The sequence below is a fragment of the Malaclemys terrapin genome, chromosome 19, assembly GCF_027887155.1.
Source record: "Malaclemys terrapin pileata isolate rMalTer1 chromosome 19, rMalTer1.hap1, whole genome shotgun sequence".
NCBI classification, from domain to species: Eukaryota; Metazoa; Chordata; order Testudines; family Emydidae; genus Malaclemys; species Malaclemys terrapin.
This window is the reverse complement of record NC_071523.1, coordinates 6288309-6310850: the sequence shown is the minus strand read 5'-3', so window position 1 is coordinate 6310850 and position 22542 is coordinate 6288309. Positions and strand designations below refer to the sequence as shown.

General features: G+C 49.2%; 1 protein-coding gene across 1 annotated transcript in view; it reads left to right on the top strand.

The window, feature by feature from the left end:
* LOC128826237 (protein-arginine deiminase type-2-like) overlaps positions 1-22542 on the top strand; it is an 81926-nt gene that overhangs the window by 51074 nt on the left and 8310 nt on the right. The window contains exons 7-12 of the mRNA XM_054009434.1: positions 49-227; positions 3209-3312; positions 4606-4717; positions 6476-6583; positions 20032-20183; positions 21042-21186. Coding sequence (XP_053865409.1) covers positions 49-227; positions 3209-3312; positions 4606-4717; positions 6476-6583; positions 20032-20183; positions 21042-21186 — 800 coding nt within the window. The remainder of the gene's footprint in view (positions 1-48; positions 228-3208; positions 3313-4605; positions 4718-6475; positions 6584-20031; positions 20184-21041; positions 21187-22542) is intronic.

Below are 22542 nucleotides of genomic sequence, written 5' to 3'. Positions count from 1 at the left end.
CCCATTTTTCTAAACATTCCTTCTCCCTCACACCCTTTTTTCTTCTAGATCCTTTCTTTGGTCAGCGTTACATCCATGTCCTGGGTAGGAGAAAGCTGTATCATGTGGTGAAATACACAGGTGGATCTGCAGAGCTGGAGTTCTTCGTGGAGGGTCTCCGCTTCCCAGATGACACCTTCTCTGGGCTGGTCTCCATCAACATCAGCCTTCTAGAGTCATTAACTGAGGTTGTTGGGCATGGGGGGTGGGGCATGATGTCACCTGGGAACAGGATGTTTAATTGCATGGGTTTAGCAACATTGCAGACATAGCAAGCTGTGAAATATCAGTTGACTGGCATGATGCATCCTTAGGTAACTCAGTTGACATCAGGGAGATTAATTTATTTCAGTAACCATTGGAAGCCCAAGAACAGGTCAAATGTGCTAAACCCAGGGATGTTTGTGAATTACATTTCCTTCCAGATGCACTCTTGTGCCACTCTTGTCTTACAATAATCATTGCATGGGGACTGTATGTCTCAAGGAATCAGTAATGGGATATTGAGTCTTTAGCCTGTAGGTTGCTCCTTCAAATCCAGTCCAAGTTGGTAGGGCCTGAAAGGTGTTACGCAGACTTTTCAGAGTCCCATATGAGGTGAGTTCGGTGGGTCTCAGTTCAGTTTTTCATGAATAGACTCCATATCACATATGTCACCATAGTTGGCACTGGTTGGCTCCCTCACTGGCAGCCTCACCAGAGAGGCCAAGGAGTGACTGGGCCCTAGACATTAAGTCGCTGTTATCCCAGCCTTGAAGTGATCATTCCAACTGAGCTTTAACGCAGTGGTTCTCAAACTAGGGCCGCCGCTTGTTCAGGGAAAGCCCCTAGCGGGCCGAGCCGGTTTGTTTACCTGCCCGTGTCCGCAGGTTCGGCCGATCGCGGCTCCCACTGGCCGCGGTTTGCCGCTCCAGGCCAATGGGGGCTGCAGGAAGCGGCACAGGCCGAGGGATGTGCTGGCCGCCCTTCCTGCAGCCCCCATTGGCCTGGAGCGGCGAACCGCGGCCAGTGGGAGCCACGATCGGCCGAACCTGCGGACGTGGCAGGTAAACAAACCGGCCCAGCCCCCAGGGTGCTTTCCCTGAACAAGCGGCGTCTCTAGTTTGATAACCACTGCGTTAAAGCACATTGGGTGGACAGCTTGTGGATATCACTTTAGACCACGGCCTTGCACCGTGTGTCATCATTTATCCCCCAGATAAAGCAGACGCAAAATGCTACCAAATCAGGGTTTGATTCTGACCACTGCCCCCCCCGGGTAAATCAGGAGCACTTCCACTGGAGTCTTGCCCATGCAAAACTGGCGTGGGGGAGATCGGAATCAGCCCCCAAGAATTCTCTGCACACCCTCACACCCGCGGCAGAGTTCTGCAGTCACTTTGCATAAGGCGGGGACGAATCAGGTTTTCAGGCTCCAAGGCTGCTGTGTCCTTCAGCACTAAATTCTCACCTGGGCAAAGCAGATAATGTCTCTGCAAAGCAAAGGGCTAAATGTGTAAATGTAACGTCATGAAATCTGTGGTGGGAAGGGGAGCCTGCACCGGTTCTTAACGCTCTGCTGTAGGAGTGTTTCTATTTTAGAGGGAATGATGATCCATGCCAAGACCACAAGGGATTTAATGTTCCATGTCTCAGTGGGGTTGCGACAGGAGCGGAGGGAGATATATAACCTCTCTCTCCAGGGGCTGCACCCCAGTAGTAAACTCCTCCTCCCACCCTCCCTTTGAGACTTACAGGCATTCAGGTTAATTTGGGGTCTTCCCCAGCTGGGTCCAGCTAGACGCTGGTGCGAGCCATCGTCTTCCCCATTAGAGCTGTTATGTAACAGAAGAAGGAGCTGGTGATGTTAAAGCTCAACACGTCACTTAGCACATCTAATGTGCCAGCTCTAAATTGGCCCGGGCCTGAGAGATTTATTTCAAAGTCCCTTTTTTTTGTTTTAAGTTGTCAGTGTCTTTTTGGAGCATGCTGCACCTGCTTTCCAGTCATTTCGAGTGAGCTGAATTTTATGGAGACACAGACCATCTAATGAAACTTTACCTACCGCCGACAGGCTCAGCCTTTCTCTGAGATCAGAGTGTGCCGCTGCATGTAAGATGACATGCATAGGGGGTTGGCTCTGTGATCTCCCTGCTAGGACCTGGCTGTGATGATTTAGTTGGGGTTGGTCCTGCTTTGAGCAGGGGGTTGGACTAGATGACCTCCTGAGGTCCCTTCCAGCCCTGATATTCTATGATTCTATGATTCTATGACCTCACAGCTCACAGAATTGGGTTTACAGAACACAGCAATCATGGGTGTCTTTCTGCCGGGAGGTTAGTAGAGAAGCATGAGGTTAATTCCACTAGGGATGTAAAATGCTAACTGATTAACCTGTTAACAGGTAAGCATTAGTTTTACCGGTTAACCTGCCTTAACTGTTAACCCCTGGGCCGGTCAGCCTGCCAACCCTGCACCAGCTGGAGCAGCCCCAACCGCACCTGCCGGCCGGATCGGCCAGCCCGAGCTGCGCCAGCCGGCCCTTTAATCGGTTAGCCATTTAACCAAAATATTTTTAATTGTTTAACTGGTTAACTTTTTAAACAATATCTACATCCTAAATTCCACTGCCCACATTCCAATTTGGGCAAATCTGAGGTGCCACAAGCCAGCTGGACCTGGGAAATCTCTCCCTAGGAATGTGCGCTTCCCCAGAATCTCAGTACCCAGACAATATCAGTGCAGCACGTACTGTAGCTGCATAACACAAATAAGCAGCCGCCTATGGGTTAAGGAAGTCCTAGAGTGCAACGTAAGATCCCAAATTAAAAGGGTACCCATGACGTCCCTGCATCTCTTCGCCTCACAGCACATCTATTGTCCTCATCTCGGTCATTCAGCTTTCCACCGCTTTTGCTTTATGGCTGCATTGATCCGTCCAACTTCCGGGTTGAGTGAATTACTCTGAAGCTATCCCTAGCAGATGTCTCTCAACTCTGGGAGTAAGAGTTCAGCACTCAGCAAATCTTGGTTGACCTGTTCACCTGCCTGTTTCACCCGCGGCTGTAGGGGCGCCGGCCTATACATCCGTTGTCTACCCTTTCTGTTCACCCACCCATGCATTGTTACTATTGAGCTTTGCAGCCCTATGAACGTGCTGATTGTGTACAATGTTCTGCTTCCCCTCCAGGGGATTCCACAAGCTCCGATTTTCACTGACACGGTAGTTTTCCGAGTTGCTCCGTGGATAATGACTCCAAACACCTTGGCACCGGTCAACGTTTTTGTATGCAGGTAAAGAGCCAGTTAAGACGCCTCCCTATACACGTGCCAGCTTGTTGCCGGCATGACCACGCATGTCTTGGGACACGAATGATTGCAGGGCATGGTGCCGGTGCAGGCCAACAGATTTTGTTGCTCTATGCCTGTCTATATACCCTATTAGAAACCCAGCCTTCTAAAGACTTGAGCTGAGAGCAGTCCCATTGATTTGTTAATCTATTAAGTACTGAGAGTCAGGATGGCCAGACTCAACCAGCTGATTCAAAGTTAAGGATGATGGGAGCTCCAGTACAAAGTTAAGGAACACTCATGATGGGAGGTCCAGTGCAAAATATTGCATAGCACTTTTCTTATTATGAGGATCTATCCACTAAAGCAAATCTACTGGACTTCATTCATTCCTAGTTTTTGCAACATTGCCTGCTGCAATTCCACTGAAGGGATGATCCACTCAATTGGCTATATAAAGTCAAAGGAAGTTAGACATACTGGCGTGGTTGGTCCATAAACCTATTGTTGTGTCCAACTGGTAAGGAATCTGTGCATGGTTATTACTGGAGCTGTGCAAATCTCATCCAAAATGTTCTGAATTGTTCCAGGGTCATTCCCAGCCCAGAACTGTTTGTGCGTGGCATTTTTGGTGACAATAACCATAGTCCCATTCAAAAATGTGTGAGATCTCAAACATCGTGTGTTTTCAGTGGGAAATGAATTTTCATCTGAAAGCAACTTGAAATTTTGAAATCTTGATGTGTCCTCTCTCAAGAACAGGTCTATGTAGGAGCGAAATCTAGACAAGAAAAGGTATAACGCGATCCAGTGGCTGAAAGCTGAATCGTTGTGATCAGCTAGTAGTACTCGGAGATCAAGAAGTCACCCCCTTAATCTTCTCTTTGTTACGCTAACTAGATAGAGCTCTTTGGATCGATCACTGTAAGGCAGGTTTTCTCATCCTGGAGATTGTCCCAGTATGGCAGAGTTCCCAGCCCAAAGTCTAAACCCATCCATCGGAACCCAGCTCGGCAATATGCTGCCAACAGCAGTCGGCTGCTTCAGCAGCCCAGCCCTATAGCTGTGGCCAGATCCATACATGTCACCTCTACAGCCTTACCACCGACAGCATTTAACTCCCAGCTTCCATGCCCTTCCCAGTTAGCGTTTGGAAGGGTATATTTGCCAGGGACAATTCACTTTCGAAGGCCTGGGAAGAGGAATGTAATTTCCGGCCCCCTCTCCTTTCTGTGAGCTTCCCCCCCTTCCCCGCCTCCTCTTCCAATCTCTTCCCCTTTCCCTTTGTTTTCACAGTGTGAAGGATAATTATCTTTTCCTGAAGGAGGTGAAGAGCCTAGTGAGCAAAGCCAGTTGCGACCTGAAGGTCTGCTTTGGGTACGTGAATCGTGGAGACCGCTGGATGCAGGTGAGGTGACGTGGGCGATGGCGACCGATACAAAGATTTTTCCTTCCTTTAGTACGTTAAACAATTCCAGTGTTAAAACCTGCCAGCCATAAGCCGTTGTTAAATGAGGTTGGTTTGTGTTAGTCGCCATGGCAGGGCTTGCCCAGTCTGGCTTCAGACACTGCCTCAGTTTCCCCTTCCTTAGAGCTCTCCCTCCAGACTCAATCCTTTGCAGCCCTCCTAGCTGGGGCGTCTCACCTCCTGCTCTTTGCAGGTCTCTCTCTCCCAGGCCTTCGACCTGGGAGCTCCAGAGAGTTCTCATCTGCTCTCTTCCCAGCAGCCTCATCGTCTCCTTGGCCTCATTCCCCTTCCTAAAGGCCGGCTGCCCTTATGCCTCCCAGCAGGCCTAGTTCACTCACATGACATCCTTGTCACGTGATCCCCTAAACTCGTGCCCATCACCTGGGGAGCTGGGCAAAGCCTGGCACGACTGCAGCATAGCCCCCACCCCTTAAAGGCCCAGCTCACCAGAGACGGAATCGTATAAACTACAAAGCTTCTCTTGAGGATGGTCGGTTCCTTATTGGCATGACTGTAGCCTCTAGGAGCCTCGCTGATGGACAGGGCCCCGTTGTGCTAGTGGTGTACAAACACTGAACACAAAGAGGGTCCCTGCCCCAGAGAGCTTACTGGGATCATCTCTGCTTTGGGGAGGGCACTCTGGGGATGGGGGGAGGGGGCTCTGAATCCTAACCGAGGTTTGCTGGCAGATCTGTTCCGGGTGCTGCAGGGCTGGATTGAGGGGCACTGTCCAAGTGGGGAGGAAGGCTTGCACAAGACACCTGGCTGGAACTGGGGGCACCCCGCTTCTGAAAGCCAGACACTCGTTGTCTCCACGCGTCGAGGCCCCCCCAAATGAGCGGACGCTTGTGAAAATGTAACTCTTCCCCTCTCCCCATCGGTGAAATGGAGCCGATAGTCGCCAACCGGCGCTTGGGTGAAAGGCCCACATCCTTCACAGTAACTAGCTGCCTAATTCCTATTGAAATCAGTGGAAGTTGGGTGCCTAAATACCTTGGAGGATCTGGGCCTCAGTCAGTGCTGAGTGTAGGGTGCCCACCCATCCCATATTGGGGGGGACAGTCCCGAAATGCAGAGTTCTAGTCCCGGTCCCGGGCTGAATGACTCCAGGACAGCATTTGTCCCGGATTCCCAGCGGCGCCGCTCCGCGCCTGCCCGAGGCTCAGGGGCAGTGCCAGCCTCATCCGGGTCGGGGGGAGGACTGAGGTGGGCCTTAGTTCCCCGTCACCACGAGGCCCCGCCCCCTTCTTCTCGTCTTCCCCTCCCCCCACAAGGCCCCGCCCCTGGCCAGGCCAGAAGCCGGAGCCAGGCAGTTGTAAGAGCTGCCCAGGGAACCCAGGCCACTGTGGGAAGCCCTGGGGGGTGGGGACACAGGCTGGGGGCTGCTGTCAAGCACCCCGGCCCCCTACCCAGGGCAGGTGGAGAGTCTGGGACTTCAGGGCTCCCCACATCAGCCCGTGCTCCCAGGGAGACTCTTACACGACCCGGTTCTAGCTTCTGGCCTGGCCAGGGGGTGGGGCCTCAGGGGAAGAGGAGGAGTGGGGGCGGGGCCATGGAGGGGGGCGGGGCACCTGCATGTGTTCTGCTTTTGCCTTTTGAAAAGGTGGCCACCCTAGCTGAGTCTGAGTGTGTTACTAGAGAGGGATAATGCTTCTCCATCGGCCTGTGTGTAATAGATGGCTTTTCTCACTTGGACAGGATGAAATCGAGTTTGGCTACATACATGCTCCTCACAAATGCTTCCCTGTGGTTCTGGACTCTCCCAGAGATGGGGGCCTGAAAGAGTTTCCCATCAAAGAGATTCTGGTAAGAGCAGCCTATCTGTTTTGCAAACACGTTTGATCTCTCTCGTATTGTCTCCTGGCAGAGGGAGAGGCTTGTGGTTATCAATGAGCATCTTCTAGGCCAGGTGACAAGAGAATAGGAGTCAAACCCTGAGGCCCGCTATACAGGCAAACTAAGAGCATAGGAATTTGGCTGAGTGGGACTGGGATCTGCCTAGCCTAGAGTCCCATGGACTTCAGGGGTCTGTGTCATAGATCCTGAAGCAGGACTGGGCCCTGTGAAAGCACTTGGTGATTTCCCCTCCAGTCTGGTGTTGTGTTGTGCCTTATCGCTACAAACAGGAATCTGATGCCTAACCCAGTTCTGGGTTTAAGATCTGTTTAGACCTTTCTCCAAAGGCTGCCCCCAGCTCAGTTTCCCAGAGCGAAAGGACATAATTCTGTAAGGATAGCTCACGTGGTGTCAACATTTCCTGCTTTCCCGGGGACCAGGAAACCTGTCTGATTGTTTCCAAGCCTCAATCTCAAATAGCTCTTTATGCTAAATCCATATTGATATAATTAGAGTTTTGGATTTTAATGTATTTCATTTTGATAATGACAAAACATATTATCATATAAAATATTAAATGTATAAATCTTAAATATATGTGATATTAAATATAATCTTGTAAATATAACATATCGTAATCAATGTTTTATAATATAAAAGTCAAAGAGAACTGAAACAAGAAAGGCCGAATGAAAGACTCCATTTCAATTTTGAATTGTTTCAATGGAAAATTCATTGAAATCGACACGTTCCCATGAAACATTTTGATTTTGCTGAAACAGCTTTTTCCGCCGGAAAACAGTTTCTGTCTAAAAATGTTTTTTGCTAAGAACCAAGAGCCAAATTCTCCTCTGCACTGTGACCATGCAGCCGCGTTGATTTCACTGGGCTCCCGAAAGCATAACAGAGAATGTGGCCCCAGTATTTACCGTTTCAAAGAACTAGAGGCAATGGGTAAAAGAGAAACCGTGGAGGCTGGCAGGGAGACTCTGGAACAAGTTGCTACAAGATGAGTTTTTAATGCCATTTATTCGCTGTGCCACTGACCAAGAGAGGTAGCTATCCCCGTTTGTCCACTTCCAGTTTGCTGAGGCTTTTAAGTCATAGGTCATAGTTTAGTAAAGAAACATAGAATTGTAGGACTGGAAGGGACCTCGAGAAGTCATCTAATCCAATCCCCTGCATTTATGGCAGGACCAAGCCATCAAGGGAGATGTCCCATGTCCCATCACCCTTTCTGCTAAATCCTTCCTGGTCCAGGGACCAGCTTCTCTTCTGCTTCATGGAAACATTCTGATTTCTCCCAGCTGACCTTGAACCCAGAAGGGGAGGGAACATCCCCAGTTCGCCTGCCCAGGCATCCCAGATCGAGGTGGTCATGGATAGCCCTAATATCTATTTAAATTGAGGGGCCACAGTCATGTTTTCTTGCCACTGTTCCAGGGCAAGGTGGATTCCTTGATCCTGCTTATTTGAGGCCAAGGGCTTTTTTGTGCCCCTGTGAATGTGTGGCATCCCCTTCATAAGGAGAGGAAAGGAAAACCTACTAGGAGTCACTTACCCACTGGATCGGGGGGCAGTGGGGGGTGGGGAGGGAAGATGCAGCCTGCTGCCACGTGGTTGTTTTCAGGGCTTATCACCAGGGCCGGCTCTGGCTTTTTTGCCGCCCCAAGCAAAAAAAAAACAAACAAAAAAATGTGCAGGGCGGACGGAGCGGCGAAGCAAAAACAAAAAAACCCAGGGTGCAAAATTTCGATGCCACTTACTTGGCAGCTCGCGGCTGCCTCCCCCTGCCGCGCTGGCGAGCCTCTGGGCGGGCGGCGGCTGCACTCTGGCTAGCGGGACTCCCTGCGCTGCATATGTGCCCCAGGCAGCGGAGTGCGTGCCCCGGCTAGCGGGGGGGGGAGGGAGAGGGAACGGGGGGGAGAGAGAGAAGGGGGGCTTCCAGGGCTTCCTTCAGCCGGGGCGCTCGCCACTCGGGCCCTCCTGCTGCACCGCCTGCCGGGAGGGCTCTGCGCCGCTCCCGCCTGCAGGTGAATTGAAGGTCGGCGGGAAGGGAAGGACGTGGGCTGCTGGGCTTGCTGCAAACCTGGCACTGGCTGGGGCAGACAGAGCGCACAGTCCGCTCCCAGCGGGGCGCTCCCCTCCTCCGCGCCGCCGCCCCCTACAGGGCGGCCAGAGCGGCGAACCAAAAAAAAGGGCGGCCGTGCCCCCCTAGGATTGGATGGAATGCCGCCCCTTAGAATCTGCCGCCCCAAGCGCGAGCTTGCTCGGCTGGTGCCTGGAGCCGGCCCTGCTTATCACTGCTGAATGTAAAGGGCCAGCTCTCAGGAAGGTAGTCTGGGAAAGGTTCCCATCAAAGCAGGGACTCTGGCCTGGGGAGCTAGAGTAGAGAACAGGCAGCTGTGTGTGCAGAGACGGGCTTGAATGCAAGGCATCTGGTTGAGAGACACCCCCAGGCTTTACATGCTGGAGCCCGGTGTCTTTTTTTTATTCAGATGGGTATTCTGGTTCTGTTATAAAAACTGTCTCCTCCCTACCTCGCAGTGCGTCTCCTGAGCAGCTCTGAACCCTCTGACCCACCACCCACAGCCAGATCCATCCAGAGATTGCAACAGACAGCTCCAGCCGAGGGCTGGCAAAATCCTTATCAGCATCTAGCAATGCTACGGCATGAGGGGGTCAAGCAGGGAGCTTTCCACAGCCATTCATTCTTGCTTGGTGGTTGGATTCCTATTGTTCTATAGAAGGTGCCCAGATCTGAATTCGTGGGGGGCGGTTTGGATCCCAAGCCAATCGCAGCAGGCCCATCTCTCAGGGCAGCTGGTAACCGGAGAAGAGAGCAAGGCGCCACAGAACAAACACAAGCGGTTCCCTTCGCTATGGGTCCACTCTGAGAAGGTTAATTGCTTTTAAATGCATTGAACTATATCATTTACTGTGCCTCCAATGAGTATAAAGTCCTGGAGTCATCATGCAGGATGGGAATAGCACATTGACCGTCTTCTTTGCAAATAACCCAGGCCACTACTTATCTCTGCCCCCCTGGATAAATTCTTTCCTTAGTATTTAGAGAAGCAATTTCAGCCTTGGGAGCAGCTAACATATTATATTCCCATCTTGTGCTTTGAAGCCTCACCTAATCCCCCTTCTATCTCTCCAATCTCATTTTCCAGCTGGCACGATTTAGCCCCACACACTTTCCCCCCGTCCAGCGAGGCGTGTGCCTTGCCGTGAGCCTTCGGGGACCCACACCACGAAAAAGAGATGAGAAGGATTAGCCTCTCCGAGTGAAACCGAGCTTTGCTGGAGTTGATAGGGCTTGTATGCTCCCGGGGCAGCGGGGATGAAATGGCCGCGGGGAGGAGAACGATGGTGTACCGGAGATTGGAGCCTTGCAGGCAGCATCCCTCTCCACTGAGCAGTAAAACAAAGAGGGTTAGCACCTCTTACAGACCCAGTCCCTTCCCGCAATAACTGAGCAATTTCATTGGGGTGAGAGAGGATGGCCAAAGCCACAGAGCAGGAGTTGAGCCGCTCCAGGGTCACTTCTCCAATCTAGGACTTGGGGGGAGACACACACACACACACACAGCACTAGTGAGCTCCCCTTTGGCAGGGGGGGGAAGAACTGAATGAGCTACCTGGTGGTGGATCATCTGCCCTGGCCATCCCCAAACAAACAGTGTACAGGCAGCCCCAACCCCTGTCCCTTCCCACCACCCCCACAAAGCAGATCTGTGCTGGTTCTGCTGCAGGTGGGGCCCTCTGAACCCATTGTATTAGCCCCCGAGTCTCTTGTGCCACTTTAACCCACAGCTGAGAATCACACACGAGTGATAGGTTTCAGAGTGGTAGCCGTGTTAGTCTGTATCAGCGAAAAGAACGAGGAGTCCTTGTGGCACCTTAGAGACTAACACATTTATTTGGGCATAAGCTTTCGTGGGCTAAAACCCACTTCATCGGATGCATGCAGTGGAAAATACAGTAGGACGTTATATATACACAGAGAACATGAAAAAACGGGTATTGCCATACCAACTATAACGAGAGTAATCAATTAAGGTGGGCTATTATCAGCAGGAGAAAAAAAAAGGTTTGTAGTGATAATCAGGATGGCCCATTTCCAACAGTTGACAAGAAGGTGTGAGTAACAGTAGGGGGGAAGAATTAGCATGGGGAAATAGTTTTTACTTTGTGTAACGACCCATCCACTCCCAGTCTTTATTCAAGCCTAATTTAATGGTGTCCAATTTGCAAATTAATTTCAATTTTGCAGTTTCTCGTTGCAGTCTGTTTTTGAAGTTTTTTTGTTGGAGTATTGCGACTTTGAGGTCTGTAATTGAGTGACCAGGGAGGTTGAAGTGTTCTCCGACTGGTTTTTGAACGTTATAATTCTTGACGTCTGATTTGTGTCCATTTATTCTTTTGCGTAGAGACTGTCCGGTTTGGCCAATATACATGGCAGAGTGGCACTGGGGGGAAATACCCAGGAGCACAGCTGAACGTAAATGGCCTTATTAGTCTTGCCTTTCGTTCGTTGAAAACCCACTTCCTCCCCCTGCCAAAATCAGCGGCTGACTCCTTTGATCGGACCCGTTGTGAAACAAAACAGATGTGCAGATGATGGAGAGCAGTGACCGTGCCCCACACAAGGCATTTTTTCCAAGCAGACACATCCAGGGCATATTTTTTCTCCACTGTTTATATTTTAGAATTAGATTTTCACTCGGCAATCTTATAACATGCCACGTACAGTGATCGCCAACATGCTAGAGCCATATGCCTGTGGGCTCTTTGCAAGCCAGCGCCTATAGGATCAGCTCTGATCAGAGACAGCAACACCATACGGCACCTCTGCCGTTTTCCAGCTGCTGGGATAAACCACTAATGGGATTTCAAGACCGTTCTATCTCGGGAAGTTTGAATAGCATAGCTGAGATTTCAGCAAAGCTTAGCTCCCTTTTATAGACCCCATGAGAGACCTTGATCCACTAACCTCAGTCAAGCAATATCGATTACTGGGGCCATCAATGAGCCTTCTGCAGCTCCCCCTCAAAAATGCAAATCTAAGTGAGGTTGTAAAGAAGGCTCTGGCAATGACCAGTGCTTAGAGCACAGGGCTGGGAGCAAGGACTTTGAGGTTCTATTCCCAGTTCGGCCCTTTACTCATTTGGGATAAAACATTCAAGTGGCTGTTGATTTTGGCTGCCCTGTTGTTTGTCTGCCCAACTTGAGACATCCGGGGTCTGATTTTCAGAGACACCGAGCCCCAGCACTTCCCACTGATTCCATTTGGAGCTAGGTGCACTCACAAGCTTTGAAAAACAGGCACTGGGAACCAGATAGTCCAAAGAACTTAGCTCCCATTTAGGGGCCTAAATAAAGAGGTGAGAATTTCAGAAACACTCAGCCCCCTGTGGCTCCCTTTAAGAACAACAAGAGGTACCAGGTGCCAGGCAGTTATGAAAATTAGGCTGCTTAGGTTACGTCCACACTACCCGCCGGATTGGCAGGTAGCGATCGATCTTTCAGGGATCGATTTATCGCGTCTCGTCTAGACGCGATAAATTGATCCCCGTCGACTCCAGAACTCCACCAGGGCGAGAGGCAGAAGTGGAGTCGACGGGGGAGCCGCGGCCGTCGATCCCGCGCCGTAAGGATGGGAGGTAAGTCGAAATAAGATACGTCGACTTCAGCTACGCTATTCTCGTAGCTGAAGTTGCGTATCTTACATCGACCCCCACCCCCCCACACCAACAGTGTAGGCCAGCCATTGTAGGCACCTAAATGGGAACTGAACTCTTTTGGAAATCTGGCTCTAGGCGTCTCGAGTTGGGGAACCAAAACCTTGTGGCATCTCAAACCAATAGCCCCTTTGGCAAATGTTGGTTTTAACTCCTCGGTGTCTCAGTTCCCCCATGCATAAACTATATCATTTCCCCACCTTGGTAAATCACCTTGAGATCCTCAAATGAAAGGAATGGTTGGTGCCAGGTGTTATACAAAGCAGCGGAAAGGCTAGCTGAGGAGGTTATGAGACCATGGTTCAGACCAGTGATCTCAGTGGTTCAGGAGCCAAATTAGTGACCGATATGACCCAAAAGAGCCCCAGTAGTGTGAATTCATTGTTTCATTTACTATAGTACTGTTCATATTTCCTCTCCATGGATCACCACCTTGTACTGGTGGAGAGGCTTGCGTGTCTCAATGATCCCGAGAGCGACGCTACCTGGAGTCATGTACTCCCTTAGGGCTACCCATGGCAGAACGGTCAAGGGCGAGGTATCAGACAAAGTGTGATCCAAGAAGTCCCTAACGGCAGAGCAGAGGGAGGATAACTGCACAATGGAGGTGAAACTGTTGTGTAATGTTACAATGGCTGTGAAGGTGGATGAAGGCTGCAGCAGATAGAGGATCTCCAATCATCATGGTGTCCATGCCATTGGTTTCAAGTCCTCTATCTGTCAAGGGTAGTGTGGTGCCTGTTGTGCACCAGTCTCCCGACTTTAAAAGAAGTCCCTCAGAGGCATCTTCCAGTTTTTGGGAAAATAACATTTGCACAAGTCAAAAGTCCGGTGGCGATTGGCGATTGGCGATTGGCGACGGGAACAGGACAGTGAAATCCGGAAGTTCCTAGTTACAGACCGACACACAGGTGGTGTGTGTGTGATACAGTCGTCTTGCTTGAGGATTGAGGCGGGTCGAGCATTTCGGCAGCTGCACTCATGACTGAGCAGTCCTTTTTAGGATCCACCCTGCTCACCCCACATGGGGAAGGGGTTAGAAAAGGTACCCTAAAAATAGTCTTGGCTCTGTTTCTCCTAGCTGGATAGCCGCATCCAGCAGGATCACCTCAGCGGTTGAAAAGGTAAGAAACTTTTCAACTTTGGAACTTGGAACATACATACCCTGATGGACAACTCAATCTGCAACCGACCAGAGTGACGTACAGCCATTATTGCTCATGAATTAAGTCGGTTTAACATCGATATTGCTGCTTTGTCCGAAACTAGAAGAGCTGATGAAGGACAGGTGAGGGAGGAGAAAGAAGGATACACCTACTTCTGGAAGGGAAAATCTATGGATGAACCCCGATTGCATGGAGAGGGCTTTGCTATAAAGAACAGGCTTGTAAGGTGCCTCTCTGAGGTACCAGTTGGCATCAATGAGCGGTTTATGACACTCCGATTGAGGCTCACCAAAAATCAACAGGCAACTATTGTGAGCGTTTATGCACCAACACTGGATGCCGATGAGAATGTAAAGGAAGATTTTTATTCTCAGTTGGAAACCATTTTACAAGATCAGCCTTCTGGGGGATTTCAATGCACGTGTTGGATGAGACTCAGATCTGTGGAAAGGAACAATCGGGAAAGAAGGAGTTGGCAAAAGCAATTCAAATGGACTTCTGCTCCTGATCAAGTGTGCTGAACATGAACTTATTATTATGAACACTCTTTTCTGACAAAAGGAAAAGTTCAACACATCTTGGAGACACCCACGGTCAAAGCACTGGCATCTCCTCAACTACGTCATAGTTCGTGCCCGATATCGTAGTGATGTACTTCTCACAAGAGCAATGACAAGTGCTGATGACTGTTGGACTGATCATTGCCTTATTCGATATACAATGAAAATTAAGATCGCTCCCAAATGGAGGCTGCAAAAGAAGCAGGTCAGGTGCAAGCTGAAGGTTCAAGATTTGAAGGACCCTATTAAGCGTGACCACTTCCAAGCAGTCTTAGAAGAAAAGCTCCCATCAGAGTTTCCAGAAGAAATTGAGGAACACTGGAGCCAGATGAAAGCAGAAATCATCAATGTCTGTGAAGAAACCATAGGCTACCAACCCGAAAACATCAGGACTGGTTTGACAAGAATGATGCTGAAATTGAGCAACTCATCAATGAGAAGAGAATGGCATTTCGTGCTTGGCAGAATGACATAAATTGTAATATAAAGAGAGAAGCCCGTGCCCAGGCGAGGGCGGAAGGCCAACGTAAAACCAGAGAACTCAAGAATAAATGGTGGACTGAGAAAGCGCAAGAACTCCAACATCTCGCGGATATCCACAATACGTGTGGTTTCTTTAGTGCCACCGAGGCTATTTATGGGTCAGTTTGCCATAGTCTGAATCCTCTTCACGCTAAGGACGGAACCACACTTTTGAAGGACGACAAAGCCATCAATTCTCACTGAAAAGAACATTTTGAAGATCTCCTTAACCGTAATTCTATGGTTGCAGATGAAGTCCTTGAGCAAATCCCTCAACGACTATTTAGGGATGAGCTCGGAGACCCTCCCAATTTGTATGAGGTACACAATGCCACCAAGCAGATGAAGAACAACAAGGCAGCATGTCTAGATAGGATCCCCACTGAAATCTTTAAAGACGGTGGACCAGAGCTAATTTGGCATCTTTACCTGCTTACCCTTAAAATCAGGATAAAGGAGGCGATTCCCAGTGAAATAAAGGATGCCCTGATTGTCACCCTCTTCAAGAAAGGAGATAAAGTGGATTGTGGAAATTATTGTGGTATCTCCCTCCTAGCCATTGAAGGCAAAGTTCTGGCACGGATCCTTGCAACCCGCCTTCTATCCCTGTCCGAAGAAATTTTACCGGCATCACAGAGTGGTTTCCGACCACATTGTAGAACTGCGGATATGATCTTCACAGCACGGCAGCTGCAAGAAAAGTGTCAGGAGCAAAACCGACCACTGTACATGGCTTCTATTGATCTAACTAAAGTCTTTGACTCAGTGAATCGCCATGCCCTCTGGACTGATAAATACACCAATGTCCTAAAATTGCTTCATGCTAACTGTTCTGAGCAGCACTGGCTCCCAGAGTGAACCTTTCAAAGTACAAACAGGAGTCAAACAGGGCTGTATCATCGCCCCAACCATGTTTGTGGATTTTATTGCCGTCATTCTTTACCTAATTGCTGGGAAGTTTACAGCTGGCGTTGAAATCATTTACAGAATGGATGGAAAGCTGTTCAGGTTTAGCAGGCTGAAAGCCAAGAGTAAGTTCTCCACAACAACTATTGTGGAACGTCAGTCTGCTGATGACAACGCAATCTTCGCCCACTCTGAGAAAGATCTTCAAACTATCTTGAACGTGTTTGCCGATGCTTACGCAGTCTTGGTTTCACTCTTAATACCAAGAAGACTAAAGTGCTCTATCAGCCCTCTCCAAATGAGGTATTACATGCCCCATCTATCAAAATCAATGGAGTGGCACTGGAGAATGTCGATCATTACTTCTACCTTGGAAGTCATCTTTCATCCAAGGCAGATATTGATGCAGAAATTCAACATCCTCTGAGCTGTGCCAGTGTAACTTTTTCTCACTTATGGCACAGGATTTTTGAAGATCACAACATTCAAACAGACACCAAGCTTCTTGTTTATCAAGCCGTCATTCTCCCCAACACTGTTGTATGGGTCCGAAACTTGGACAACCTATAGATACCACTTGAAAGTCCTTGAGAGGCACCATCAACGCTGCCTTTGTAAGATTTTGAAGATCAAATGGGAAGACAGGTGCACCAATATTAGTGTTCTGGAAGAGGCAAAGACCACCTGTATCGAGGCAATGATCATCCATCCGCAATTCCGCTGGACTGGTCACGTTGTCTGGTTGCCAGACCATTGCCTCCAAAAACAGGTCCTGTCCTCTCAGCTGAAAGAAGGGCACCGTATCGTGGGTGGACAACAGAAGCATTATAAGGACTTGCTGAAGGACAACCTAAAAAAGTGTAATATTGACATTGACACTTGGGAGACACTTGCCCAGGATTGCTTAAAATGGAGTGAAATCTTACGTGATGGTCCCCTGCATTTTGAACTTGCTCGCCAACAAGCTGAAGAAGACAAGAGGCGCAGGAGGAAGGAGAGACTGATTCCAGTCATGGTGAACAGCCTCCTGCTGAGTCTGAAAACATCTGCCCTCATTGTAATAGAACTTGTGGTTCAAGGATTGACCTCATTAGCCACCTGAGGACCCATAACTCCCATGGAAGATGATCATACTCAGTAACGAGCGATCGCTCATCATTCATATTTAAACAGTGTGACTGGGAAATATTTTAGTTGATATATTATTCTCACAGCAAATAAGTTAATAACAGAGCAAGTTGATAACTTCATTGGTTAATAACACAGGAAAAGCATCCTGATTGGTTCATAGTTAAATTACACCGTGTTTTAATATCATGTGCTGCAAAGAGCCGCAGGAGAGGCATTAAAGAGCCACTTGCGGCCTACGAGCCATCTGAGTAGCACTGGTTCAGACAGTGCTTTAGAACCTGAACTGCTTAAGCAAAAATAAAGCCTGCGCTCCCGCAGGAAAACCCTGGCAGCGGGAGGATTTCAGGCCCTTTCAGAAAAAAAAAGTCCAAACAACTAATCTCTGGAAGTCTGCGAGAGGCTGGAAAGAGAAAGTGAGAGTTTCCTCTTCCCTGTAGTATAAAAGCAGGCTCCCTTCTCATGCCTCTAGAGTTAAATGTGCCCAGAATGTTAGGAGGAGTAAGCAGAAACCGGCCTGTTAAACCGACACGTCCGCATTCTCGTATAAATCATTTTGATGATCCCCCAGAAATGAGGGCTACGGTGCGCGTGAAGGGATCCCTTTTTGCCAAGCATGTCTCCCGGGCATACTGTAAACAAGCCTGTGACCGTTCCAGAAAAAGAAAGAGATCCCGGAGGCACATCTCCAAGTGCGTATCCCATTATAACCAGCACTGTCCAATGTGTCCTCGTCCGCTCATTCAGACAGAGGCTTCCAAACTACCGACTGTGTCTCACATCCTTGCCGAGTGCCCACAGACTTATTTCGACGGCAGGCTACTGGCTCTCCACCTGGCTGATGACGACGCCATCAAACAGTTGGCACCTTGCACAGAGGCTGGTATGCAGTCGTGGCAGTGAATGCAGAGCACTCCTCCTGGTTTAATGAGAGTGTAGAATTCTGTATTGGCAGCATTTTGCACAGATGTCAATGACTACACAAGATGCAAAGTAGTGGAGAATCAGTCCCCCCTCGCTGCACTCAACTAAGTGGCCCAAATTTATCCCTGGCATAAGTATAGAATCATAGACTATCAGGGTTGGAAGGGACCTCAGGAGGTATCTAGTCCAAACCCCTGTTCAAAGCAGGACCAATTCCCAACTAAATCATCCCAGCCAGGGCTTTGTCAAGCCAGGCCTTAAAAACCTCAAAGGAAGGAGATTCCACCACCTCCCCAGGTAACCCATTCCAGTGCTTCACCACCCTCCTAGTGAAAAAGTTTTTCCTAATATCCAACCTAAACCTCCCGCACTGCAACTTGAGACCATTACTCCTTGTTCTGTCATCTGCTACCACTGAGAACAGTCTAGATCCATCCTCTTTGGAACCCCCTTTCAGGTAGTTGAAAGCAGCTATCAAATCCCCCCTCATTCTTCTCTTCTGCAGACTAAACAATCCCAGTTCCCTCAGCCGCTCCTCATAAGTCATATGCTCCAGCCCCCTAATCATTTTTGTTGCCCTCCGCTGGACTCTTTCCAATTTTTCCACATCCTTCTTGTAGTGTGGGACCCAAAACTGGACACAGTACTCCAGATGAGGCCTCACCAATGTCGAATAGAGGGGAATGATCACGTCCCTCCATCTGCTGGCAATGCCCCTACTTGTACAGCCCAAAATGCCGTTAGCCTTCTTGGCAACAAGGGCACACTGTTGACTCATATCCAGCTTCTCGTCCACTGTAACCCTCAGGTCCTTTTCTGCAGAACTGCTGCCTAGCCATTCGGTCCCTAGTCTGTAGCAGTGCATGGGATTCTTCCGTCCTAGGTGCAGGACTCTGCACTTGTCCTTGTTGAACCTCATCAGGTTTCTTTTGGCCCAATCCTCTAATTTGTCTAGGTCCCTCTGTATCCTATCCCTACCTTCCAGCGTATCTACCACTCCTTCCAGTTTAGTGTCATCTGCAAACTTGCTGAGGATGCAATCCACGCCATCCTCCAGATCATTAATGAAGATATTGAACAAAACTCGCCCAAGGACCGACCCTTGGGCCACTCCGCTTGATACCGGCTGCCAACTAGACATGGAGCCATTGATCACTACCCGTTGAGCCCGACGATCTAGTCAGCTTTCTATCCACCTTATAGTAGGCTGAAGTCAATGAAGTTCCACCATGGAGTTGCAGCCCATGTTTGCACAGCTGCCTGCCAATTCTGCAACACTGCACTGCAGTGCATTAGCCAGGAAAATGTAACTTCTTTATACCCAAGCCCGAGCAACCTCTTCCATTGTCAGCTTTTCCCTTTCCCCTAGAATTTAAACCGTAAAGTTGCAAATCAGATTGTTACTCACATATCACATCGATGCTGACTTAAATGTGTGAAAGCAACGTGTATGCATATCAACGGCGTCTTGTGTTGTCCTTTGTAAACCACTTGCCCCACATTCTTACCATACCTCTGGAATAGCAGTGAATGATTTTACTGCACTGTTAGCATTTACTTCCCTTTTCAATACTGCCGTGTTTCCCTGGTGCATTTGACCCAAAATGTCAGCAAATTATTGCGGGCAATGCAGGTAGTGTGAAATTCAACCCCTGCAGAGCGTCATCCCAAGGCCACTTCAGTGCCACTTCCAGTAAGCCCTCAAAACAAGATGTAAGTGGGGCGTAGACCTTGGCATGACTCTCTGCACAAGCGTGAATTTCATCCTTCGTGACCACATTGTACCATGGACATTTGCCAGCTTTCATCAAGAACTGCTCATTCACAGGTTTTCATCCACCCTCTGCTAACACTCTGGGTATTTTGACCATCTGGAAGTTGGAACAGTGTTGAATTGAGCAGGAGGACTTTTTCCCCTCTGCATGTCTGACTTTTTACTGTAAACCATTTTTCTGTGAGCTATTGGATAGTCAGTAAAGGAAATCACAGCCACATGTATAGTAGGGAGAGCGAGTCTGGTTGCACACCACCAAGTGTCTGGGCCACTTGTACTTCCTTCCATACCTAAACAGGTCTGCTCACTTGTGCGGAGAAGAGTGAGGGCATCACGTGGAGAGAAGGGGGTCCCTTGCCATGTAACCCCCTCATCATGTATCCATGCACTGGCAGACACAATCAAACCTTCAGGCTGTCAGGGAGGCAGTTAAGCCATTGTATCTATGAGCATTGTGTGCGTCAAATGCCAAAGACAGAGCAGGTCCAAGGGTGCTGGTCCACCATTAATCCCTAGTGCAACATTAGCCCAGTCTATGCCTACTGCTCTAATTCTGGTAATCTAATTTTATTCATCTATGCTGAGTTCAGGAACTTTAGGAGCAAAGGGTGTGTCTGGTAAAGACCACACGGGGTTGGGGCAAGGAAAGAGAATTCACTCTAAACATTTGTGCTGACTGCTGTGTTCCCAGGGCCCGGACTTTGGCTACGTGACTAGGGAGCCTCTGTTCGAGGTTGTCACCAGTCTCGACTCCTTCGGCAACCTGGAAGTCAGCCCTCCGGTGACCGTCAACGGGAAGGCGTATCCCCTGGGGAGGATCCTCATTGGAAGCAGCTTCCCCACGTAAGAAAGAGTTAGGAAGATGGCGTGTTTCACAGCAACCGGGGGTAGTAAGGATACCACTGTTCTCCGCTAACTGCCCATCTGTCTCCACACAGCTGGGTATATGGTGTGGGTATTTCTAGCCTGGGTAGTTCTAGATCTGTCTTGTAGGGTGAGCTGTTAACACCTCATCAACAGATTCGGGGAATTGGTTTGGCCCGTTATAATTTTCCATCACTGGCATTTTTAAAATCAAGAATGGATGTTTTTCTAAAACATCTGCTCTAGTTCAAACACAAATTAATTCAGGGAAGTCCTGCCTGTTTTACACAGGTCATACTAGATGATCACGATGGTCCATTCTGGCCTTGTAATCTATAAATCTACAAAGCGATGTTTGCAAAATCCAATTTGCAATTTGGGTTCAAATCGTCCCTCACAATCCCCTCCAAAGATCAACAGTGTTCGGACTCCTCTCCAGTCGTCAGTGACTGTGGTTTAGCAAGGTCACAGACTGACTTTTCTTAGCCGTTTTGGCCATGGCAATCATTAGTTTCCAAAATTTTGCTATGAAATTTTATGAGCATCACCTTGGGGATGGATGTGTTAAGTGGGGCATGGGCCTTGGGCTGTCTGTCTGCACAGGAGCGGACTGACCCTCATGAACATATTTGTTGGTATCTTTAGAAAACTCTATTAACAAAGGAATTGTTAGCATCACCACCATCTCTATCTTTGCCGGGCCGGATGGGGATCGACAGGGCAGTCACGTTTTTGGTTTCATCGCTTTTTTCTTCAAAAAATCGTCATCGTCACTTTGTCTCCGTTCTGAAATATATTTTCTTTATTTTTTTTGCTCTTTGGACAATCAACCACAAGATCTGCTGGGAGGAGGATGACCAAGGTGGTGAGAGACTTCCTCTATGCTCAGCAAGTCCAGTCACCTGTGGAGCTCTACTCTGATTGGCTGACCGTGGGTCATGTGGATGAATTTGTGACCTTTGTGCCCCTTCCTGACAAAAAGGTGACCTACCAGGTGGCAATTTTTCAAAGGTTACGAGGGAAAGGAACAAGCTTCAAACCCGTTTTCGTTGGAAATTTATCAAACTCTTTGGGCATAATGTTTGACCCATCTTTGAAAAAAAATAAAACTGAAATGGAAAATTGACCCTATTGCCTCAGGGCAGGGAAGGATGCAGTTCGTTGATCTATTTGCTGTGAGTGGCATGGGCTGATCTTTTCAAAAGCACCAGTCAGAGTTGAGTGTCTAAGGCCATGCCCACTCTACAGGGCCCATATGGTACTGCTAGGCAGGCAGAGACCTCAAGTGGAGATGCACTGTAAGCCATCAGTAGACGTTCTGCCAGTGTAACTACACCACCTCCTGGAGGACATTAGCTTTGCCAACAGAAGCAATCTTCTCTCATCATGGTCACATCTACACTGGGGGTTTTGCCAGCATAGCTGTGTCGGCTAGGAGGTGTGATTTCCCCCCGCCCCATGTTCCCAGACGACATAGCTCTGCTTGCAAAACTTTGTAGTATAGACAAGGCCTTTGTCCACTAGATTCCTTTGATCATCCCAGGCATTGTTCAGTCTGTGAGGCACTTAGATGCCCAAGTGATATAAGACAGATGCAAAAGAAAACTCAGCCTACTCATTTTTGAAAGAACGAGAAAGGTCTAAAATGTGGGAGACTAAAAGCAGCTAGTAGCTAAAGTGGCCTAGGATTAATTGAGCATTTCCTGTGGGCAAGATGGTTTCAGTGGGTGCTGCAGCTGTTCAGCACCTCTCAGGATGCAGCCCAGGAAGAGAATCGTTTGACTGCAACGCCAGCCAAAGAACGAGATCATTGACCTACCAAAACAGAAACAAGGCAGGCCAGGAACAAATGACCAGAAATGTTTGCATCTAGAAATGTGTTAGATTCTTCTGCATGTGAAGTGAGTGCACGAGTGGAGCGGGTTCGCTGAATTTCCCTTGCTCTAGGACTTATTGCACTATTGGTGCCGACTCCGCTCTGCCCCTGGCCCCGCCCCCACTCCACCCCTTCCCCCAAGTCCCTACCCCCGCTCTGCCTCTTCACACCCCTGCTCTGCCTCCACCCCGCCCCCATTCCACCCCCTTTCCCAAGTCCCCGCCTTGCCTCTTCCCACCCCTGCTCCGCCTCCACCCCACCCCCTTCCACCCTCTTTTCCAAGTCCCCGCCCTGCCTCTTCCCACCCCTGCTCTGCCTCCACACAGCCCCCATTCCACCCCCTTTCCCAAGTCCCCGCCCTGCCTCTTCCCACCCCTGCTCCGCCTCCACCCCGCCCCCACTCCACCCCTTCCCCCTAATCCCCACCCCCGCCCTGCCTCTTCCCACCACTGCTCTGCTTCC